Source organism: Wyeomyia smithii, chromosome 3, assembly GCF_029784165.1.
Source record: "Wyeomyia smithii strain HCP4-BCI-WySm-NY-G18 chromosome 3, ASM2978416v1, whole genome shotgun sequence".
NCBI lineage: Eukaryota > Metazoa > Arthropoda > Insecta > Diptera > Culicidae > Wyeomyia > Wyeomyia smithii.
Genome location: NC_073696.1, coordinates 133,019,489 through 133,044,524, shown reverse-complemented (window position 1 = coordinate 133,044,524; position 25,036 = coordinate 133,019,489). Strand labels below are relative to the sequence as shown.

At 39.9% G+C, this 25,036-nt stretch overlaps 1 protein-coding gene across 2 annotated transcripts in view; it reads right to left on the bottom strand.

The window, feature by feature from the left end:
* Positions 1-4,572: 4,572 nt before the first annotated feature.
* Positions 4,573-25,036, bottom strand: part of LOC129729727 (homer protein homolog 2) — a 62,840-nt gene continuing 42,376 nt past the window's right edge. For both annotated transcript variants that reach the window (XM_055688515.1, XM_055688517.1), the window contains exons 3-8: positions 7,898-8,029; positions 7,533-7,724; positions 6,632-6,819; positions 6,498-6,576; positions 5,610-5,897; positions 4,573-5,558 (exon numbers count right to left, since the gene is read on the bottom strand). In XM_055688515.1, coding sequence (XP_055544490.1) covers positions 5,448-5,558; positions 5,610-5,897; positions 6,498-6,576; positions 6,632-6,819; positions 7,533-7,724; positions 7,898-8,029 — 990 coding nt within the window. In that variant the 3' untranslated portion in view covers positions 4,573-5,447. The remainder of the gene's footprint in view (positions 5,559-5,609; positions 5,898-6,497; positions 6,577-6,631; positions 6,820-7,532; positions 7,725-7,897; positions 8,030-25,036) is intronic.

Here is a 25,036-nt window from a genome sequence, read left to right as displayed (position 1 = left end):
CTTTACGCGCTTCGCAACTTGAATTGGACTGCATTTCCTCTGCCATCGTATGAAGCACGTTGCATGCTCAATAATCTGCAAACACTTAAACAACGCCGCGAATTTGCAATGCTGTTCTTCGTCAATGAAATTATTTCAAATCGTATAGACTCATCTGCATTACTATCACAACTCAGTTTTAATACACCTTCACGGCATCTTAGAACGAGAAAACTTTTTTCAGAAAAACATTGCAGAGCTAATTATGCAAAAAATGGTCCCATAAATCGAATGATGTGTCAGTATAATCTACATTGTAAAACCATTGGCATAACAATGTCAAAAAAAAAAACAAATTGAAGCATTACTATCACAACTCAGCTTTAGTACACCTTCACGGCATCTTAGAACGAGAAAACTTTTTTCAGAAAAACATTGCAGAGCTAATTATGCAAAAAATGGTCCCATAAATCAAATGATGTGTCAGTATAATCTACATTGTAAAACCATTGGCATAACAATGTCAAAAAAAAAAAAAAACAAATTGAAAACTATATTTCAGACAGAAATATTTAGCTCGTAACAAGAACATTGTAAACACTATAAATAATAACTGTAATGAAATATTTATGTATTCTACATTTGCTTGATGAAATAAAAAAACAATTGAAAATAAAAAAATAACATCCACACAAACAATGAAATTAACAATATTTTCTGAAACATAATATTTCTGTCCTTTGGTAAGCTACGAGTTTTGAAAGTTTGCCGATTTTTTAAAAGCATTTTAGTTGTTTAAACGTGTAAGCAATGTTCGCAAATAAACTCTTTTCGACAGACCTCCTACGTAATTATTACTCGGGTAAAAAAAAGTCGTTTGGTAACAGTTTCGAGTCTTGAGCCTTGATTTTCGTTTCACAAGATAGTGAGGTATGAAATTGTAAAATTATTGTAACTCTGCGCAAGTCTACGTAAATATAAATAAACTCAAAAATCTGAAGAAACTGACTTGAAAAATCTGTGTTTTGCATACAAATTTGCACATTTAGTATTCGTGATGTTCGAGTCATACTCGGGTTACAGCAGGAAGACACACGTTACACGCTATCAAAAAACGACGAATGTGCGTGTCATCTGTTTCGATAATTTTTTAGTGTAGTATTCGTTTCTCCCTCCCAGGTCTTTGTTTGCACTGTGACCAGGGATGCCGCATGTACAGAAATATCTGTGTTATACCGAATTTAGATTCCTGATTGCTACGATGTGCACTTAAAACTCGTCGCTTAATTTAAACTCTACCAGACATGCATTTTTCACCATTCTCCGTGTTGTGCTAGTAGGGTAAATAAACAAAATAAAAATTTTCAGCAGTTTATATGAAGCATACGTATGCATACAAAAAAAAAAAAAAATTTAAATCCCTGATCAATTTTAATATGAGGTAACTAACGGAACCCAAATTCTCCGTACACAGTTCTGAATAGATATTTTGCTGCGCCATAAAAATGATCAAATTTTTCAACATCAGACGAACGGACGTTCTCAGTGACAGATGCTACGCTGGATTCTGGGAGCACCAGTACATCGCCTGGAATTCTGGTTCATTAACATTCGTTCACATGAACACTCGGGTCTAGCCCAACTACGGCCATCATCTCGAGAAACCATATATGACAATCAGTGCATAAAATGTGCGAGGTAATCAGGTATTAAAAAAAAAAAATAAAAATCCAGGGGTGACATTGCGCATGTCGTTTCGAGCAACTCGAACAAAACCAAATAATCGTTTGGGGGCATTATGCATCGTTTTTCGTATATTTTTCGACTTTGCGTATTAGATGAGCCGCAGGACAAATGACAATGGCAGCTCCTTTTAAGCTTTGAGCATAGCTGGCAGTATGTGACCTACTCGAAAATAGCGAAAATTCTTCGAATCGAGCAGCGCAATGCCACCCCAGGACGGGTCGGGTACTGGCAATTTCGGGGTATTTTTCTTTCGGGTACGGGTAGTTGAAAACAAAATTTTTCGGGTTCGGGTCGGGTACGGGTATTTCAAACAAACCCGACTTCGGGTTCGGGTCGGGTACGAGTTTGAAAATTCTCGATGAGTCGGGTACGGGTAACAAATTTCCCATACCCGACCATCTCTAGTATGGAGCTCTAATCCCAAGCAGATCATTAGTTTCATCAACTATGTTGTACCTAATTGGGGTACAGGTTTACAACAAAACAGTTCTACTCCATCAATGAGTACGAGCAATCCGTAACCTGTGCACAGCAATCGGGGCCAGCCACAAAAGACAATCAGTAAGACTGTCGCAGTGGCATTTCAGTACCCAGTGCCCTTCAGGCATACATTGGATAGAAAAAAAAACTTCGTAGTTCGAAAATTTTCGAGTGTCTTTCCCGTTCCTTCTGCTGTTGGTTGTCTGTCAGTTGAGTTTTGTTTCTGATGCGCGATGAAACAATTTCGGGAAGTCGTAGTAAAGTGGTTTTCAACATTCAAACGCGAAATCATGTAAGGCTAAGCGAGATTTCGTTTATAAAATCATCAAGGAGACAGGAGATCTTCAAGGATATCGCAAATTATTAAAGTTGTGAGAGAGCGTATCCAGCGTAAACGCAACTGACCATGGATGTAAGGCCTACTAGAAGCGTAAGGCTCACGGTGTTTTCGAGTCTTCTCAGAAAAAAGAGGCTCAATAGAGCGAAAATGATATTATCACGGCATGCTGATCACGAGTTAATTTTTTTTCCGATGAAAAAATATTTGTCGTAGGGTTTGAAAGTGAGGTAAGCTTCACCTGGCTTTGATCGACGAAAGCGTCAAAGTCAATGCTGTTTATTATAAAACGGAAGTTTTTGAGAAAATTGTTTCCCCGAGTTTTTTTAATCTCTTCGGAGATGACCTTATTGATTCTTTCATTAAGACGATGCACCAGCGTATACTGGGAACTTCGTTTAAGGCTGGTGTAGGGATAATTTGACGGATTTGGATAAATGGATGCCAAGTTCCTCAGATCTGAACCTGATGGACGTTTTTGTCTGGTCCTTATCTTATGTTGATTCGGGCAAACCAAGCAAATAGTGATTGTAAATGTTGATGGTATTTTATATTAGGCACCTCGTGGGATGTTACGCATACTATGTGATATTCTAAGTGATATTTAGTATACTATGGTCTCGAGGTACGATGCTGGCCTAACAATCCAGTCGTCGTAGGTTCGAGTCTCGGCTTGGGAGAGACTGTTAAGCCTGTATCAGACTAACCGTTGCAGCGGTCAACCGCTACCGTTCCGTTCTTTTTCGACCAATCAGAATACAGCGGTCGACCGTCGCTTGTTGTTGTTGCAAAAAATAGAATCTTTTCTATTTTTGCCGCCGACCGTTCCCAACGGTTGCCGGCTGCTGTCATTGACATGGCGAAGGCAACCGAATCTCTTCACACCTACACAAGATCACATATAGAGACTTGACAAATGAAAATGTGTGCTTTTCTTTTTGGCACACACGACAGCCAGTCAAAACATTGATAGCACCGGCAACGTTGGTTGGCGATGTCAATTTTCGACAAACGCACACTGGCAAAAATGAATCCAAATTCCTACTAATTAAAAGCCGCTGGGCTGGATACCTTAAATATAGCATTTCGTAGGTAAAATTGGTCAACAAATTGATTGGCGATGGTTTCATTTTGGACAGGGCACGGGAAATGGTGTTTTTCGCCTCTTTTCACCCTATTTTTGGAAATATAGACCCTTTCCCGTGCCCTGTCCAAAATGAAACCATCGCCAATCAATTTGCTGACCAATTTTACATAAGAAATGCTATATTTAAGATATCCAGCCCAGCGGCTTTTAATTAGTGGAAATTTGGGTTCATTTTTGCCAGTGTGCGTTGGTTGAAATTTGACATCGCCAACCAGCGTTGCCGGTGCTATCAATGTTTTGACTGGCTGTCGTGTGTGCCAAAAAGAGAAGCACACATTTTCATTCGTCAAGTCTCTATATGTGATCTTGTGTAGGTGTGAAGAGATTCGTTTGCCTTCGCCATGTCAATGACAGCAGCCGGTAACCGTTGGGAACGGTCGGCGGCAAAAATAGAAAAGATTCTATTTTTTGCAACAACAACAAGCGACGGTCGACCGCTGTGTTCTGATTGGTCGAAAAAGAACGGAACGGTAGCGGTTGACCGCTACAACGGTTAGTCTGATACAGGCTTTAGTGTCAGTAGGATCGTAGCGCTAGCTCCGCAATTGTCCTGTACACTAAACAGTTGGCTGCGAAGTCTGCGTATAAAAAAACAGAAGGTCAAGTTCCGAATCGGAATGTAGTACTAAGGATTATCTTATTTAGTCTACTTATTTCATCTCAAGGTTCAGTAAAGAAATAGATGTTCGGTATGCCTAAAAGCTATCATGCCAGTCCCTTGTCAAAACATCGAAACATGGTCGGTTTTTTGAAATTTGACATGACCATATTCACAGCCACCCATGACCCAAGTGACCACTGATATGTCTGGACACCCATGCATCACATCAAGGTTAAGTTGAACGGATTTCTTTCTATCTACATATAAATAAGAGTTGGAAAATAAATGCTAATGTGAAATGTAGTTTCGTTTTAAACATAAATTATAACATAAAATCTTTGGCAAGGTAATTTTACAATTACATTGTGTAGTGAACCCAATGTTAAAGATGAAAAAGAGATTTAATACTTTCTTGTATCCTATATAAAGAATTACAAATAATATTTTCTATCAACATAGCTATGTCATTCTTATACCTAAGCTTTTTCCAATAAAATACAATAAACTGGTTACACAATTTTGAAGATAAATACTTTTGTAAAAATATTTTTTACGAACGTTACACAAATCGTACACAAAGCAAAAACAAACAAAAAAATATCACGTTACTTGGATTTCTTGAGTAACAGTGGAAGTCCAGTTTTCGTTTTTGATTTTGAAACCAAAATAGTCGCTGTTTTTGGTTGTTGTTGGTCGCCTGATACTATGTTAGCTTGCTTCTGTAAGTTGGAAAAGTTGGCTTCCAATGTCGCTTTCTGTACATTATTGAAGAGCGCCAAGTTAGTTTTGCTCAAATCGTTAGTACCGCTGCTATTGAAATGGATGAGTTTATTTCCATCAGACTGATTCAATTTTGCAGTAATTAAAACAATACCAGAGTTCGCACGATTAGAAATAACAGTTTTCGGTGTGTTGACAAGAGATCGAGTTTGTGCATCAATTGTACTTGTTGCAACTGTTGGCTGGTATACGTTGTTAACACAGACAGAGGTACTACTACTAGTGAGTATGTATGGATAAGCTAATTTAGGATCCTTGTCGATGATGTTGGCAATAAAATTATTGTTCGTGTTATGGTTATTTTCTCTTCGTTCGTCTGTTTCAAAATCCATACTCACTAATGAGCTGTTCATCTGACTGTCTTTCTCATATAAATCTCAAGTAGCTTTGTGATGAGCTTGAATAACTTTTTCCATTTCATTTTGTAGACCGTTTAGATCATTGACATGCGCTGCGAACTGATTGCACAACGTTGTGAGTTGCTTCATCTGAAATTGAAATAGTATTAGAAAGGTTTTTAACTTATCACTTGCATTTACCGTTGGATCATTCTGCTTATCTTTCAAACTTTTATTAGCTGCTTTAAGTTCCACTTCTTGTTTCATCAACTGCTTTTCCAAGTCTTCAATTTTAGTTTTTAGCAAGGTAATCTCATGTCGAAGTTCATCTACTAACTCATTGCTGGCGGTATTAGGGCCACCATTGTTCACTCCCGCAACGCCTCCCTTCGATGCTTCCAGCTCTTGGTAACGGACTTTTAAACGTTGGTTTTCTTCCTTGTACGAATGAAGTTGTCGTTTCCATTCATCTACGTTTGCGGTTGATTCCTTGCGAACAGACAATTAAGCATAGTTTACGACACTGTATTCAATCATGTGTTTGATTTTTTTCTCTTCTGACTAAATTAAACAATTGATTTTCAGTTTCATTATTTTTTCTAGTGTTTCAGGTTTATTCATTAAACAAAAACATCTTATCAAAAAGATTGGGAACTCTGCTGATATCGAGCACAGTCTTTTCAATAAAGGTGGAGCTGTCGTATGCTAGTATGCGTCCTGGTGATGTGAATGCAATCCGAGTGCACAGACAGGATCATCACATACGCCTGCAATGTCTTCGTAATACCACCACTTTCACAACAAGCTTCCACCTTTATAGGCCCAGTTACACAGACGGCGTAATGACGCCTTCTTCATACAATGGCCATCACGCCGTCTATTTTGCATGGAGAAGGCGCCGTGTGTGTAACTGGGCCCTATGAAGTGCGCTATTTGATTTGGCACTTTCCATTTGTATGGGATCGATCCAGAGATGCGTCTACTTGATACGATGTTTTTGATTAAATGAAATAATATTTACGGGTCTATGAGTCCAGCGAGATAAACAATATTACATTTGTTTTAAATTAATCAAAACTCATTCCTTACCTGCAAAGCACTTGTCAAGCGAAGATTGTTACTTTTTAATGTAGCTAGTTCAATTTCCCACTTTTTGGCATTGGCAGAGCTGTTTCAAAGAACAATTAGTATTTTCCGAAAACAAAATTAACCACGTGTATTACCTTTGTGCTAAAGCTAGCTTTAATCGTTCGTTTTCATACTTCAGCTGTTGTTCAGCTGAAGTAGTTGCCATACCATCACTTGATGTCGAATTTATTGAAATTTGCTTGAGTTCATTGGCAATTTGATTGGAATTATTTAGTGCATCGTTGGTAGTAGATGGATGAGATGGACTGTCAGTTTTGAGGTTCTGTAGAATACATGCAAAACATTACTGCTGTTTTAATCGTTGCTTCCATAGTTCAGAATGTTTTTCAGTAAGAAAAAAAGTTTAATGCATTTATATTTTTATTGTGTAAATCACCCATCAAGGGTTTAAAGACTGGTGCTGTGCAATATGTAGTTTGTTCAAGTTATAATACTTGTTTGTGCGTTTTATGTGAACCATAAACGCCAACTTGGGACAAGGCACTTTTTGTCCCCCCACAATATTTCTTCCCAGGAGCAACGTGTCATTTTGCCCCCTCAATAATTCTAGAATGTTGGCGTGTCTTTTTTCGGTTTTCCTGATAGTTTTATTTTTCGTTATTTTTAAACTTCTCAACCCCCACGCCATTTTGCAAAATTTTGGTTTATAATAGTTACTTTTATAACTATCGTTCCAATCACTCAACGTCAAGACGTATCACACGCAAAACTTCTAAGCAATATATTTCTGGAATCAGATTCTTTCGAAACTCTTGTAAAAACAAAGCTCTATAGAATAAAACATCAATATACAGAATCCGGATATCCAACTATTCGAAAATCCGGGTATCCTGTCGAAAAATAGCAGGATATTTGAAAAATCCAGATTTGGATATTTGTCCGATATCCGGTTATTATACATGGATAATCCCAGCACTAATCTCTACTTTTTATCAACATGTATCATAGGTTCTTACAAAGTTCATAATTACTTACAGCATTTACATTATTTGTAGGGACAGACGGGATATCTGCATTGTTGGGATCAAAACTGTCGCTATTGGACATTGAGGAGCGCGTTGTAACCGGAGATGCATTTGCAGATGTAACAGTGGAATTACCATTAGCCGACGATTTGTTCAAAGCGTTCTTTGTAGCTTCCTTCACTTCTTGAAATTTTTCGATGAACTGAAAATTACGGCATAGAAACATTGAAGTTTTAACTCCATTTCATCTTATAAACTTGAAAAAGGCGACTTAAAATCATAATACCCAAGAAACATCATATAACATTTCTTGTTTATTTTGTATCCATATAACAAAAACTAGGTTGGTATTAAGAATTTTAACTCATGACTAACTTTTCCAAGTTCAGCTTCTGATGCAAATCCTAATCCGTATACAGTATTGGCTCGCACGTCACTCCATTGTCCAAACTTTTGCGAAGTTTGGGTGAATGTCATGTTGGGTGTTATAGTTGAATTTATGACAGCCTATAAGAAAGAAAAATTTCAGTTATATTTTTTTTCCTTTTATAGTCAGGGGGATAAATGAAGTCATAGAAAAAAAATTGTTCTGCAGGAAAATGCTCATAGGCGTAGCCAAAGAAGCGGGTGTTAGTCCCTTGTTTTTTAAGAATGAGCCTGAGGTCCGGCCCGGTTGGATGTTTTGTGGTGATTTTATTATTTGCTAGTATTTATTCAGAATTATTATTGTGTGTTCTGCCACAAACGGTGATATATCAACACTATTACATATATTTTTAATTTAATTATTCTAATAGATTTGTTGGAGTATCCCTCTCCAAAACGTTACTGAAAGGATAACGCTCAAATGCATCACTTTTGGTATTGGCGCTGATTATAGAAGACAGCCGAGACAGTCGAGAAACCACTTTACACACGATCGGGTGCTTTATTACACATAAAGAATGTACGCATTAACTATAGTTATATTACCGTGAGGCGTCCTAATTCTGCGCGGCTCCTTATTCTGCGCACTTCGTACTAAAATGTTGATGCCGTTTAGTAAGAAAGGAAACATAAGCAGAAAGTTAACAGTTAATATATAGGAAATCACTTCCAAGCTTCATTTTTGAAATTCTGCTTTTAATTGATATTTTTTTAACATTTTGATACGAAGTGCGCAGAATTAAGAACCGCGCAAAATTAGGGCGCCTTACGGTAGTTGTACCACTTGGAATAAAGCCGAATTTGATGATAGTTTTTTTGCAATAATTTATCCCCTCACTACTCTACTCTTATAACTTCTCAGCTAACTACCGGAGACTAGTAGTTAGCTACCATTGACGTGTCGGTGCCTAACCCGCTACACACGTTGCAGCTCCAGGACAATCTGAGAGGCGGCTGCACAGACCGCGCTCCTGACGTCCGGGTCTTCATACATCTTCCGGATTAGAGCGTGGCCCGCTCACTACCATCGGGACTTTGAGGATGACTTCATGGTACCTCGGGAGGCTCTTATGTCATATTGGTCGAAGCATTCTTCGTCCTACTTCATGGTGATGCTGCTAGGTATCATATCGGACAAGATGTAGATTGCATCGTATGACACTGTACGATACACAAACTTGCAACATTCAGATACATGAGCCTTTAGGAGCTGCGTAGCCGCAAGCGTCAAGCGGATGGTCGTGGGTTCGAATCTTAGTAGAACCAGGCCATCCGATGTCAAAAAGGACTTAAGCATGGGTTTATTCTCAGGCTCCCCACCAGTTACCCTTCCTTTACGCTGAAATCTACAATACCTTTGCGTAACGTCCTCTTAACAAAAAATAAGTCCCTCTTATCAATAAAACTGGCCAGAAGGACGCACGACGAAACTTCTCCAGGGAATTATAATTGGTGATATTTGGCAAGAGGAACGAGTATCGGTATAGTAGAACAGTAAGCGTGTAAGGAAGAGTATCACATTATTACACACAAGCACTGATGAACAATAATAATAAGCATGCCACTGCTCAATAGCGGTATTGCTATTAACAGAAGTGCGGGATACAGCAGACACCCGGGCATATCTCACAATAGATCTACGATTTTGGTCGCAGTGAGGAAGGAAAAAAAAGGTACTTTTTACTGTCAATACCTAGCGCTTTGATCCACATCGACCACATACGGTGGGCTAGGCATGTCGTAAGGATGACGGACGACAGCCCGATAAAGATGGTTTTTGAAACCAATCCGTCAGGGACGAGACGGAGAGATGCACAGCGGGCAAGGTGAATCAATTGAGGAACCAAAAAAAATGTCTCACAATCGCTGCATGTACCGTGGAATAGGGTGAAATTGATCACCTGAAAATTCGTGATAAAAAATACTAATCAAAAGGTATTGCTCTTACAACACTAGGCAATGTTAACGAGTCCTTAAACGCAACTTTTGCATGATTCACATACCTGTTAAAGTTAACTCTTGCATGTCTGGTACAATTTTCCATATTTTCGAAAAATTCTTATAACTCAGTCAAAACTCAATCAAATTTGATCAAACAAGTTTCCAAATAACAAAAAAAAAGTATTGAATTTACTTAAAGTAATCTTAGTTGAGGGTTAATTACGTTAAATTTGGAGAAGTGAGTAAAGTTCGATAAAAGCTCAAAAAATGTAATTTTCAACAATGATCATTCCATACCATTAAAGAAATACTGATGAATTCGCAGGAAACCACAAAGATTTTAATTTCAGAGCTAGTTTTTGAGCTTTTGCAACAAACCGAATTGAAATCGGTCTAACGACGATCAAATAAGAGCAAATTTAGCAACAAGCAGCTCGTGAACCAAAATAAACTGAATAATCTGAAATATCGTTATTTTCGTTTCCAAACTAGCTGTAAATGATATTTTTCAGTACAGAAATCATCATTTATCTTTAGCATATCGAAAAAAAAAACACATTGCCAAAAGAATGTATGGATTTCGATGGTGATCACTTTCACCTCAATTTAGCTCATAGTATAGTACCTTATAGATTTATCGAATTTATTTCATGAAGTGGACGATAGAAATTTCACCAATAGCCATAGAGGTTTACTGGAGCACATATCAGTACTTGTTTTAAAATTATACTATTTTGGGAAAAATGTACATGAAGCAAGTTAATTGGAAATTGTTATAAAAATTGATCAATTTAACCCCGTTCCATGGTACATATAAATACATATATTTCACCATATCTCTGGAACGATATTCACCAAAATAAACATGTTCTATACTGCCGCTTCTAGCATAACAATCCTATGTCGAAAACTCAGCAGTCGAGAAAATTTTGCAAGAGTATAATTGCTCTCATTACAAATTCTTTTCGCAAATGCACACGTTTCATGAGAAACGAATGATTCGTACGCAAAAAACACAAAAAATACATGATTTTTTACTAAAAAACAACAGCGAGACTGTTATGCGAATGTTCTACCCATCGATCAACAAAATTTTCGCACACCAGTCCTACGTTCGAGAGTGGCTATTTGTTAATTTTTTGTCAAAACGCAGTTTCTTTTGGCATTTTTTTGATAGGTGTCCGAAAATGTCTGCTCTTGAAAGCTGCAGATTTATAGAAATGAAGACGATAATTCTGAAGAGGACTCCATCGGCTTCGGGGAAGCTGCTTCGGAACAGCTTCCGTCGACGCCTTAGCAATTAGTTTATTCTTTGAAGATATTACACTAAGATACAGCAGCATAAAACTGATTCCAAATCTCAGTTTGACGGAAGTGTTTCGGTATTAAATGGGCCCCGGAACCGGATGTGGGAGTGTAATCCGGAACTACGGATATCCTTGGTTCAGACCGGAACCGGAAAAGTGCGATGTTGACTGTAATTCTTCTAGAAGGGTGGCCCCTCAATATCAATTTTCGATTTCCCGGTATTTTTCCGGTTTTCCCGATGATATTTAATAAAATTTCCCGGTGTTTTCTTTTTAAAACATTTGAGAAAAAATCAATTTTCACATGCTTATTTATGCCTTCCAAAAATAGTGTTACAAAACTATGAAAAACATTTCTCATACATCGCTTCAAGCTGTTCGTCGACGTTAGCAAGTACCTTCATAGTGATCTGCTGCACAATTTTCGCCCTATTTATCTCCAAATCGTTGACAATCGCCTTCTCGCGCTTTCTTGCTTCCTTCAGCTTCTTTCTATGTCAAGCTACTCTCGAGCTTGCAGTGCTTCTGTATCAGGATGCGAATGAAATGCATGGGATAAATTTAAGAGTTGGGGTATTGAGGTTTCGTCTTTTCGAAAAATCTCCTTAGGCAAATTTTCAAGCGGCCTTTGGGAAGAAGAGCCTCAGAGTGACCAATGAAAAAATGCACATAACACTGTCAAGATGCATTTTGCAAAATGCATGAAACGTTGAGATCTGTTCTTTCAGAACAATTTTTTTCGAAAAACTTCGATACTGGGACTTACAAACTTTTCGAGCTGGGGCCAATGGAATGTATAAGAAATTTTATCATGGTCCGTAAAATAAGTCTAACTGACACTCTGAATACACAATTTGAAAAAAATATTATTAGTTACTGTTCGTTTTTGATATAGAAAAAATCCGAGAAATCTTAACAAATAGCTCCTCAAGGTGACGTCTTTCCCCAACAAAAACCAGTAATTAAAAGGTTGAACACAGAATAAAAAAAAACTATTTTTTTTCTGCGAAACACTTAGTGTAGAGAATGTTGAAAATAAGTCTTGATTATTTATATTATTAACGAAATTTCAGCGAATATTGACCTAGTTTCCGCAACATGACAAACGAACACAGTTTGTTAAAAATATTTATATACATTCTCTTTAAAGTATGTCACTTGCAAATGCAACTAAAATGATCCGCAATATAAATGTGCTGCTTGTGATTAAAATCATATCAAAAATCGAGAAGTACAAACTGGGTAGCTTCGTTCCGGTCCGATTCGAAATATAATTGAGACTCGAAGTTTCCGGTCCTATATAACGTTTGACTGGATTCTGCCCGAGGCGATGTCGAACACGAGTCACAAGAAGTTTCAATACGCTTCCCGCGACGCTGATCACTTTTTGACTTCTTTAAAAATCTGACAATATATGTTACGGAGCGTAAATTTATCCACCTGACCAAGCCTAAATCTATTTGACGCAGATCTTGCTGCGAAGCCGCTGTCGACTTTGGCTGAAACCAACAACCAGCTTTCCCCTAACCGGCAGAATCATGCCAGTTGGGTTTTCATGTTGACATTTCCTCAGAAACTGTAGAACAAACAAAACGGCGGACATGAAGGAAGATAATTTTCCCGGCGTGAAGCCTAATTTCCCGGTTTTCCCGTATTTTTTCCCGGTGGTTTGAAATTCCCGTTTTTTCCGCTTTTCCGGTAGAGTGGCTACCCTGATTCTAGTTGTTATTGATTATAGAACACATCCGGACACGCCTTTAAGAATGCTATTAATTGTCGATTTATTTTTTTAATTTTTTTGCAAAACCGAATGTAAATTTCTTCGAGTAACTTTTGCCATTATTTCCTATTCTATGGTTGATGCCTCGACACAAATACATGAAATAACATTGAATCGACCCATTAAGGGTGCTTAATGTAGAGAGCAATTTCACGTTGAACTTCAATAAAAGAATTTTGAGGGAAGGTTATATGCGAATAAAAACCTAGGACTGTCATGCCAATAATTAGGACGTAGTACATCTAGAGAATAAAGAAACGAGGTTGTGGGGAACAAACCTTTTTTTTTATTCTCGCTTATTTTCCGTCGGTCTAGTTCCGCCACTGTTGTTGTGCCAATCACCGACGTCCAGGGAGGCGACTCCACTCAGGACCCTAACTCACGACCCTTTAATTAACGGACCGGCGCCAATGGCTTTACTTCCTCATGCGATGGAAGGCGTGATCCCAGAGATTGTTCGCCTCAGAAAATCTCCCGGTGTCGGGTTAGATTGAATCTAGACCAGTTGGGTTGGTTGTGAGTGGATCACGCCACTCCACAACCATCGACACCTATGTCGGGTTGGGATTCGAACCCAGGCGTCGAGCGTGGTTGGCGGAGACGTTACCAACCACGCTAGGCCCCCGCCCATAAGGGGAACAAACCTTGTTTTTCGATTGGCTATTCTCAGAGGCGTCTCGTCCACCTGTTCAACCTGTTCATAGGACAGGTAGACAATTTCAGAACAATTACTCGAATTATTTCTCATTTGTAGCATGGATCTGACATCATTAAGTTTTCTTGTAACCTTAATGTTATTTCGAACATTCGAACATTGTTTTGATTTTCAATTTATTTCCACCAATTTCAATTTCTATTTATTTCTCCACCGTGAAGAATATAACCTGGCTAAACTTACTCTACACTACTCAACCCACCCGCAACACAGCTCACCCGTAATACAACACAACACAACGAGATAAGCAGTAATGACTACCGTTTGTTCAAATCATTTATCTGAACTAGCATTCATTCAAACACTTCTCTGCATTTTCAAGTACTATAGCGTACGTAGCCAGTTATGTACACAAAGCGTGCACCACTACTAATGCGCAGCCTTGCGTAAAAATGACATTTGAGGTTCAAAAATTATGTTGAACCAAGCCGATGGAAACGATACCGCCGACGCCGACCCCCACGCCCACCATTCTTTGATGTTCGTTCATTGAAATTTGAGAGAGGCCGCGAGAGTACACAGCTCTCAACGCTCAAGCGAGCGTCAGGTCGATGCAAAGCCGAGAGTGCAGCGAAGGGTTTTCATGTATTTCCTCATTGATGACATTATTCTTCACGTGAGAAAAAAGTGTCGCGCAGCGCTGGGTGCGATACAAATGAAAAATCGAACAAATTCATTCATGGTTATTGTAGATGTAGGGTGTTTTTTCGTTGATGTGTGGTTTCGATTCAAGCCATTTTTCTCGATGTTGTTCATTCAATAACTTGAACCATAGTATGGTAACTAGAATGGTATAGTACATGTTTGACTGCTCACGTTACGGTTGCTTTTGATTTGTTTGTGACGGCTAAGACTACCATTGCACCATCTTTCAAATTTCTGTTGCTTTCTTGTGTGAAATTTCAATCTCGTTTAAGGAACGATACGTGGTGAGTAAAGCTTAATTACTTCATCATATCTCGCGTAATTTTTGAAAGGGACCTAAGTAACAATGACAGATTCTCTCCTCTCTCACTTTGTTTCGTTAATTACGTCGTCATTATATATATTTTCTAAGCTTTCTTCCCCTTAATCGAGAGATAGTAATACTGTCTTGCTTACTATGCATTGAGTGTTATGAAATATGGAAAAAATAACATAATTATTGATTTGAAGAGAAAGTAAACAAAGAGAGTCTCTCAATGTTAGATAGGTCGCTTTGAAAAATTACGCGAGATATATTTCAATTAATCATCACAAACTACCATATACCTACTGGAGATTGTTTGCGTGGATTTCCAGATGGACAACGTTATGGATCATTGCATTATTGAGCAAATGCTAAAGCGCCCGTTTGCCGCCAGAACCATGGAAGAAAAAATTAAAGTTATGGGACATCCGGTTCCTCGTCCACCTATGGAACAATTAAAATCCACGTATAAGTTGAAGGGGAAAATTATGTCCCGCAACTTTAATGTGTCATCGTATGACCAGCAATGGCTGTGTGGATCGGCGAAATTAAATAAACTTTTCTGCTGGCCATGTTTGCTTTTCCGTAGCGCCAATGAAAAAATGTTTGGAGCAAGGAAGGATATAGTGATCTGAATCACCTTTCTGCGTCAATTAAAACGCATTCGAGCTCTAAAGATCACATAAACAATTCACTTGCCTTATCGATGTTCGGGCAAATGAGGTTAGACGAAGCACTTGACCATAGCCGGCAGATCGCCCGCAATAAGCATAACGAAGAAGTAACGAAAAACCGGAAGGGTATGCGAACTTTAATTGAGATCACCTGTTTCCTTGGCACTCACGGTCTCGCCTTTCGCGGACATTATGAATGTTCCGATTCCACGAACAGAGGAAATTATAACGACCTCTGCACGTTGATCGTCGCCAGGGATCCAGCATTCCAGGACTTTATAAATAATAAAGTTTTCAGCGGAACGTCGGGAGGAATTCAGAACGAGCTTATAGAATGCATTGAAAGCTACATGCTTCAAACAATTAAAAGAGAAGTTCTTGATGCTGAGTTCGTGTCCATTATGATGGATGAATCAACAGATTCGGCTCGGTTATCGCAACTATCTTGTACTCTGCGCTACTTACGGCCCGATGGTAAGAAATATTCATAAAATATATTTTGCAAATATGTTAACAAATAGTTGTTTTTTTTTTTAATTCAACGAGGCTCAAACATTTTTTTGTTCATTAAAATTTTAGGAACACCAGTTGAAAGGCTCGTTAGATTGGCAGACGTTAGCAGTGACAAAACCGCCGCTGCGTTGGCCGTACACGTTGATGAAATAGCAGCGTATTTTGGTCTTGATGGTGACAAAGTTGTAGCTCAGAGCTATGATGGAGCTGCTGTAATGTCCGGGGACAAATCTGGAGTGCAAACATTGGTGAAGCAACGGTTTCCAAAAGCTGGATATATTCACTGCCGCGCACATGTGCTTAATTTGGTGCTACTTCACTCGTGCACAAATAACAAGAAATCAGCAAGGTTTTTCAACACGATCTTATCACTCGCGGCATTTTTCTCGCAGTCACCTAAACGCAGCGAGACATTAAAGCAATTTATGGAGACCCACATACCAAATGTTTGCAAGACCAAATGGTCGTATAATTCGCGTATGATCAAAATAATTGATTCGAATTATGCAGCGATTAATGAATGTTTAGGTGAGATTTATCTTGGCGACAGTGTCTTTGATGCTGAAACTTGTACTACCGCCAGAGGTCTTCACGCATTCATGCTTGAATTCAATACCGTATTCTTGCTCAAACTTTTTGCTAATATTTTTGCACATACAGATGTTCTGTATCAAATTTTGCAAACAAAAGAATTGGACGTAGTAGAATGTTTACGTAACGTCAAGGCTTGCCTCGCTTCTATCGAAGAGCTCAAAGCAGAGCATCATTTCTACAGAACGCTGAATGATGCAATTGATGTTTCTGGCGAAACGGTCACTGATAGCAACGGTATCAATTATCGTCCCATATATGACTTTATCATTGACAAAATTATTGACGAAATGTCTAAACGATTCAAAGAACTAGATGAATACAAATTCATCATTTTGTTGAATCACGAAAAATTTGCCGAATTCAATGTCACATTCCCTACAAAGAATTTGAAAATGCTTATTTCGTACCATTCTAAATTCGATGAAGCGAAGCTGTATAATGAGCTGACCGTTCTTTACTCGCGCGAAGAGTTCAGAGGCAAAAATATATTGTATTTAATTTCGTTTATTCTTGGACAAAACCTGCATCAAACTTTCTCCGAAACGCTTCGGCTGGCCAGAATGATACTGACATTGCCTAATACAACGGCGTCCGTCGAACGAACGTTTTCGGTTCTCCGACGGATCAAAAATTATTTGCGGTCTAAATCGGGCCAGAATCGATTATTTGGTATTATGATGATGGCTGTGGAGAAAGATTTACTCCATGAGATGATGCTGACGCCATTATTTTACGACGATATTATCGACAAGTTTGCGTTAAAAGTAAACCGAAGGATTCCTTTGTTATATAAATAAATGTTGATAAATAAAACTTTTAAAATCTGTTATCGCAATACTGTTGTTTTAATGTTGCAAATGTCGATTGAACAGGTGGCCCACTTGGTCACGCGTCGCCTCTGGCTATTCTAGAAGAGCATTGCAAAATGGAGGCATTTTCGCAAAAAAAAACAAGAAAACACCCAAATTTTATATAGGACTGTTATGCGAATAGCGGCAGTATACACATATGAGGTGATCAAAAGCTTATCGAAAATGGAAGGGCAGCCACTGAATGTTGTCGAGTTTTTCGAAAACAAAATTTAATGGCTTAGAGAATCAAAAACTTTTATACGCGTGTTAGGAATTGCTTGATTTTTTTATAATACAGTCTGGTTTTTTTACGAGGTTTTTTTCTACGCGGATTTTAGAATTAACGCGGTTTTTCTTACGCGGATTTTGGAATTAACGCGGTTTTTTTACGCGGATTTTTGAATTAACGAGGTTTTTTTTACGCGATACCGCGCTAATTCAAAAATATTTTCACTAATACCCGAATTAACGTGGGTTTGGAACCAGAAACGTTTAAGTGTTTATCTAGTAAAAGACATAGTCCAAAAAATACTCTTCGCCCACCGAAAGATACGGAATGACCGTCAAAGAGGACAGTAAATACTGTATTAAATACTGGTTCTAGAGTGTCTCGGGTTTTTTCTAAAGCCCTTCTTGCTGGACTACTTTACGCGGATTTTTAAAAAAACGTGTTTTTTAAGCGGATTTTTGAGTTAACGCGGTTTTTTTTACGCGGATTTTTGAATTAGCACGGTTTTTTACGCGGATTTTCGAATTAACGCGGTTTTTTTTACGAGGTACGTATCCCCCGCGTAAAAAAACCTGACTGTAATTCAAAAAAAGTTATGCTGTAATATTTCAAAATTGTTTATATTTTTATTGTGGATTTTTCCCCAGCTTTCATAGAGATATAAGCAAAGTTGCATAAGAAACTGGAATCAGATGATCGCAACTGTCTCGAGGATTGCCTTATGATGTAACAAAAATTGACTTTGCCTTGTTTACAATTTCCGAAGCTACTCAACCGATTCGCTTCATATTTTTTTAGAATGTTTGTTTTTTTTTTTTTCATCTATAGTTTATTTGACACGGCACAAATACAATTCAATGTTTAACGGCGCCAATTATATCTGGTAGCTTACTTTCTAAAGTATCTTAATAACTAAAAGCAAATTTTTTATCCTCGCTGCCGACTACGAGCTGAAACTAAATCTAACTTAAAGCTAGAATATTTTGCATTAAAAGCACAGGTTTGCTGTTTGATGGTTTTCATTGCCATAGGTAAGCAGCATATTTAATTTGTTCCGCTGCTTGGCCAAGATATTACGGACTGGCATATTGGGTTGTTTCCATCGGGCCTTGAGAGTATCGTGCGGGTCTGATTGCTGTTTCCGGATCCGGGGTCTTAACGTGTTCTTGTCGTTTGGTTGGATGTAGGCGGAAGGGGATAGGACTAAACTGGGGCGTGGATGGATTTCAGGAAAACGTTTATAAGGGACATGTAGGATAGGTCACGGCTCGCCAAGACATCACGAACAGGAACAGCCGACTGCCTACCTTCGGCCTGCAGGGAAGCTATTAATCTAGACCTGGCGTCACGGTGTACATGACCAAACAACGTGCTCTATGTCGTGATAACCTTCACCACAGGCACAGATACCACTTTCCCCGAGCCCAACACGACGGAGATGCGCGTCAAATCTATAGTGATTGGACATAAGCCGGGACATCACGCAAATTAAATCCCGACCTACATCCAACCCCTTGAACCACGGGTTCGTCGATACCTTGGGGATTATGGAATGTATCCACCTTCCCAGTTCCCCCTTGGTCCAAGAATTTTGCCAACTGATGATCGTATTCTGACGTACAAATGCGAAAAATTCATTAAAGGCAATTGGTCTTTCATAAATATCACCGTTTGTTGCGCCCACCTTAGCCAAAGAGTCCGCTTTCTCATTACCCGGTATCGAGCAGTGAGAAGGGACCCACGCTAAGGTAATCTGAGTAGATTTTTCGGATAAAGCACTCAGATGTTCCCGTATTTTCCCCAGGAAATACGGAGAGTGCTTAACATCTTTCATCGATCGGAGAGCCTCAATGGAACTGAGACTGTCCGTAAAGATGAAATAATGGTCCGTGGGCATTTTTTCGATAATCCCTAGGGTGTACTGAATTGCAGCTAATTCTGCGACGTAAACAGAAGCAGGATTATCGAGCTGATGGGAGACGGTTTAATTGTTATTGAAAATACCGAAGCCAGTGGACCCATCAAGAAGTGATCCGTCAGTGTAGTACATATTGTCGCAGTTGATGTTTCGATATTTATTGGAAAAAATTTTAGGGATCTGCTGCATGCGTAAATGATCCGGGATTTCACGAGTTTCTTCTATCATGGGTGTATCGAAAAACACAGTAGAATCAGAAGTATTTGATAAGTCGACACGATTTGAAATATTCGAAGAAGGGTTAATATTTTGGGACATGTGATTGAAATACAATGTCATAAAACGGGTTTGAGAATTAAGTTCGATTAACCTTTCAAAATTTTCAATCACGGGACGGTTCAAGACCTCACATTTGATTAGAATACGAGAAGACAGGCTCCAGAAGCGGTTTTTCAATGGTAGTACTCCAGCTAAGATCTCCAAACTCATCGTATGGGTCGATTGCACGCAACCCAAGGCGGTACGCAAACAACGATATTGTATTCGGTCCAGTTTGATCAAATGTGTGTTTGCTGCGGAGCGGAAGCAGAAACACCCGTACTCAATAACAGACAGTATCGTTGTTTGGTAAAGCCTTATAAGGTCTCCTGGATGGGCTCCCCACCATTGTCCGGTTATTGTACGAAGAAAATTCACTCTTTGTTGACATTTTTTCATCAGATACCTCACGTGACAACCCCAGGTGCCTTTATAGTCGAACCAGACACCAAGATATTTGTGTACCAAAACCTGAGAAATCGTTTTACCCATTAATTGTGTTTGAAGCTGAACAGGTTCATGCTTCCTAGAAAAAACTACTATCTCAGTCTTCTCCGGAGAGAATTCGATACCTAGCTGTAAAGCCCAAGCAGACAAATTGCCCAAGGTATCTTGTAATGGTCCTTGCAAATCGGCAGCTTTGGCTCCTGTAACAGAGATTACACTGTCGTCTGCAAGTTGTCTTATCGTGCATGAATTTGCCAGACATTCGTCGATGTCATTTACATAAAAGTTGTAAAGAAGGGGGCTTAAACATGAGCCCTGGGGAAGACCCATGTAGCTAATGCGAAAAGTTGCCAAATCGCCGTGCGTAAAATGCATGCGCTTTTCGGACTACAAATTGTGCAACAAATTGTTCAAAATTGGAGAAAATCCTTGTCGGTGAAGTTTACCCGAAAGAATGTCAATAGAAACGGAATCAAAAGCCCCCTTAATGTCCAAGAACGCAGACGCCATTTGTTCTTTGCGAGCATACGCCAGCTGAATATCTGTTGAGAGCAACGCAAGACAATCATTCGTCCCTTTGGCACGGCGGAAGCCAAATTGAGTATCTGATAGTAGACCATTTGATTCGACCCAATGGTCCAAACGACGGAGTATCATTTTTTCCATCAATTTCCGGATACAGGATAGCATTGCAATCGGCCTATAAGAGTTGTGATCAGAAGCTGGTTTCCCTGGTTTTTGGATGGCGATCACCTTCACTTGCCTCCAAGCCTGCGGTACAATGTTTTGCTCCAGGAACTTATTGAACAAGTTCAACAAGCGCCTCTTGGCATTGCCGGGTAGATTCTTCAACAAGTTGAATTTGATTCTATCTAACCCAGGTGCGTTATTGTTACAGGACAGGAGGGCAACTGAAAATTCTGCCATCGTAAAAGGTGATTCTATCGCGTCGTGACCCGGAGACGTATCGCGAACAAAGCTTTGCGCAGGAACAGAGTCCGGACATACTTTCCTGGCAAAATCAAATATCCACCGACTTGAAGACTCCTCGCTTTCGTTGACCGTTTGTGATTCCGCATTCTTCGGGCTGTGTTCCAAAGAGTGCTCATCGATGTCTCCCTCGACGTCTCGTTCACGAACCGACGCCAATATCCGCGTTTCTTTGCTTTAGCCAAACTTTTAAGCTTGGTATCAAGCTCCGAATACCGTAAATAGTCGCCAGGTATACCTCCCTTCTGGTAGGCCAAAAACGCGTCGGATCTTTGCGTGTAGACATCTGAGCACTCTTTGTCCCACTACGGAGTTGGAGGCCGCTCTTTGATCGTTACGCCGGGATATTTCTTCGTTTGGGCTTGCAACGCGGCGTCGAGGATTAAGCCCGCGAGGAGGTTGTATTCTTCAAGTGGTGGGTGATGTTGAATCGACTCGACCGCTTTTGAAATCATTTCCTCGTATAACTTCCAATCGACATTCCGTGTGAGGTCATACGGAATGTCAATTGGTCGCATGCGAGTTGAACCGTTAGTAATTGAAATAAGAATAGGCAGATGGTCGCTACCGGGAGGATCGAGGATTACCTTCCATGTGCAATCCAACCGTAGCGACGTCGAACATAAGGATAGATCCAAAGCGCTTGGGCGCGCTGGAGGTTTCGGGATACGTGTCATTTCACCGTTGTTCAAAATAGTCATGTCGAAGTCATCGCAAAGGTTATAGATTAAAGAGGAGCGGTTATCATTGTAGGGGGAACCCCAAGCCACACCATGAGAGTTGAAGTCTCCCAAAATCAAACGTGGCGAGGGAAGAAGTTCTATTAAATCAAAGAGCAACCGTTGCCCAACCTGTGCTCTGGGAGGTATATATAGAGGCAATACAAAGCTCTTTACCTTGTATTGTCATTTGACATGCGACAACTTCGATGCCTGGAATCGAGGGGAGGTTAATACGATAGAAAGAATAGCACTTTTTAATCCCTAAAAGTACTCCTCCATATGGGGTGTCTCGATCAAGGCGAATAATATTAAAATCATGGAAGTTGAGATCAATATTTGAAGTAAGCCAAGTTTCACAAAGGGAAAATGCATCGCATTTATTTCTATTTATTAAAACTTTAAATGAATCCATTTTTGGTAAAATACTTCTACAATTCCACTGTAAGACAGAGATAGATACTTTGTATACGCAGATGAATTAGGCATCGAAGGATACAATCGCTGCAAGGAGGGGCCATTGGGCAGTCAACTGCTTCAAAAATGATCTAACTGTTGGGAGGAATGCTGTAAGAAAAATTTTAATTGGATCGGGTACATTGAAATTTTTAAAAATCCAGTCCACAATGTCAGAAAATTTCACTAATCCAGAGTTTGTTTCATCAACTGGGAGTGCAAAATGAACAACTGGGGTTTTAGATGTTCCTGGCAGTGCTGGGAACTCCTTCTGGGACTTTAAATTTGCAAGCCCAGGAGGAGTTTGCTTCGGTTCTTCCGCAGCACTGTTTGGTTTGTTCGTACTTTTCATTACACTTTGGGAAATCTTAGAACCTTTACGGGGAAGTTTAGGAGAAGAAACATTTTTCCTCTTCCTAGACTCCCCAGGATTGGCATAAGATGTTCCCGCTGATGAATCGTCAGAATCGGTTCCATCAGGGGACAACAGATCAAAGGGGTTCGATGTTATGGTATAAGTGGTCACGGTCTTCTTCAGCATCTCAGCATAAGAACGCTTTGAACGCTCCTTAAGTGACCGCTTGATTTTATCTCTGCGCTGCATGTACACCGGGCATGTGGAGAGCTCATGCTGGTTTTCCCCACAGTGAATACATTTTTCAGCATTAACACTGCAAGAATCTTCCGCATGAGTCTCCCCACACTTGCTACATCGTGCCTTACTGCAGCAGTAGGCGGCTGTGTGGCCTAACTGCTTGCAATTGGTGCAATTCACAACACGGGGTACATACAATCGCACAGGCAGACGAACCCGGTCGATCGAGACGTGGCTAGGGAGTGCAGATCCGGCAAACGTAACGCGAAACGAGTCTGACGGAGTGTAAACTTTTTTACCGCCGACGAGAGACATGGACCGCAATTGCTTACAATCCAAAATCTTCGCCTGTGTTTCGGTATTTTTGAAGCAACCGGTTGCGCTTTTTAGGATACACTCGACAGACAGACTCGAATCGGTTATGACACCGTCGATCTCCACGTCTCGTGCGGGTATGTAAACGCGATACTCGCGTGTGAAGAGCTCAGAGCAAGCGATAGCATTGGCCTGTGCCAGATCACTGACCACGACACGGAGCTTGTTAGGTCGGACCTTGGAAATTTCGGTCACGGCCTTGTACCCCTTCGTCAGGTCTTTAGAAATTTGCAGTATGTTTAATCGCTTTGAACTCACTACTGCCTTTGGACGAAAATAAACAGTATAGCTGCCCTGTTGAGATCCGCCCGGGTAAAGCCTGGGGCGAGGGGGGACTGGAGAATGAACAGAGGAGGGGGTAACAGAAGGGTCAGGGTCAGGGGGGTTCGGGGATGGTGGCACGGGAGGCGAGAAATCTATATTCATCGCGCTAAATGTAGCGCACTAGCGCACTAGCGCCGACAAGAACACGTACCTATTTACTTCTTCCTTCCAGCAGTGGTTGTCCGATCGTTCGAAGCTGCACCCAAAGTAGCCAGCAGCACCAGTACAGCAGCACCCATACAGCCACCAGCAGTGAGCCGGGTGTGAGATCACTCAGCACAGCGACACGACTCGACTGTAAACTGATGGCCTTGAATTAGAAAGATCTATTCACTGTGCACAGATCAAAACTGCAGCTGGTATTTTGCACCAATACAGCCAAAGTTGCGAGCCGGGTACAGAACGTAGTGACACAACTCACAATCTAGTTGGCCTTTAGCGCGAATAATACACTCTTTTGTTTGGCTATTCGTACACACGGACCGGATTGTAATTGAACGACCACTTTGCACGTCCGTTTCTGTCGAGTGTTCGACGCGGAATGAGAATGTTTGTTTTGAACGTCGTTGGTCGTTGAACGCTAATGTTCTGATACACAAAGTTTTAGTTTGGCGCAATATGGATTTTTTTTTGGGAAAAAACGGTCCCGTTTGCAGTGGTGGGCACTATTCCGCTAATTCGCTAATCGCTAATAACCGACGCTAATATTCAGCTAGCGATTTCGCCAATTTTTAAGCTGGTTAGCGGACTGTTAGCGTCGCTAAATTGTAGGCCTTGGGAACGCTAATCGCTAGTTTTGTAGAGAAGCGACATAAAATACGTTTTTCAAAAAGTGTAAGTCGGTGATGGCGTACATAAATTGCTTCGAATGATGAACATACCTTACTGCAAAAGTTACTTTTGGAACATATGTTTCATTCAAACAACGTTCAATGGTCTCAAATGTCTAGAATTCCTTTGTTTACGACACAAGTGCAAGTCAGTCTTTTTACTCTAGAACAGGAGCATTCTGGAGAACAGAGAACCTTGAGGGTGATCTAGATTAAATGTTTGGAACAATAAAAAAAATCTGCATATTGCAATGTGCTAGAAGTTGCGGCAACCTCGGTTCTACTTTTTCGATTCTGATAATATTCGAGTTTTTAAAAACATTCCCAAGAGCTTTTATATAACGCGGATTTTTGAATTAGCACGGTTTTTTTACGCGGATTTTCGAATTAACGCGGTTTTTTTACGAGGTACGTATCCCCCGCGTAAAAAAAACCTGACTGTAATTCAAAATAAGTTATGCTGTAATATTTTAAAATTGTTTATATTTTTATTGTGGATTTTTCCCCAGCTTTCATAGAGATTTAGGCAAAGTTGCATAAGAAACTGGAATCAGCTGATCGCA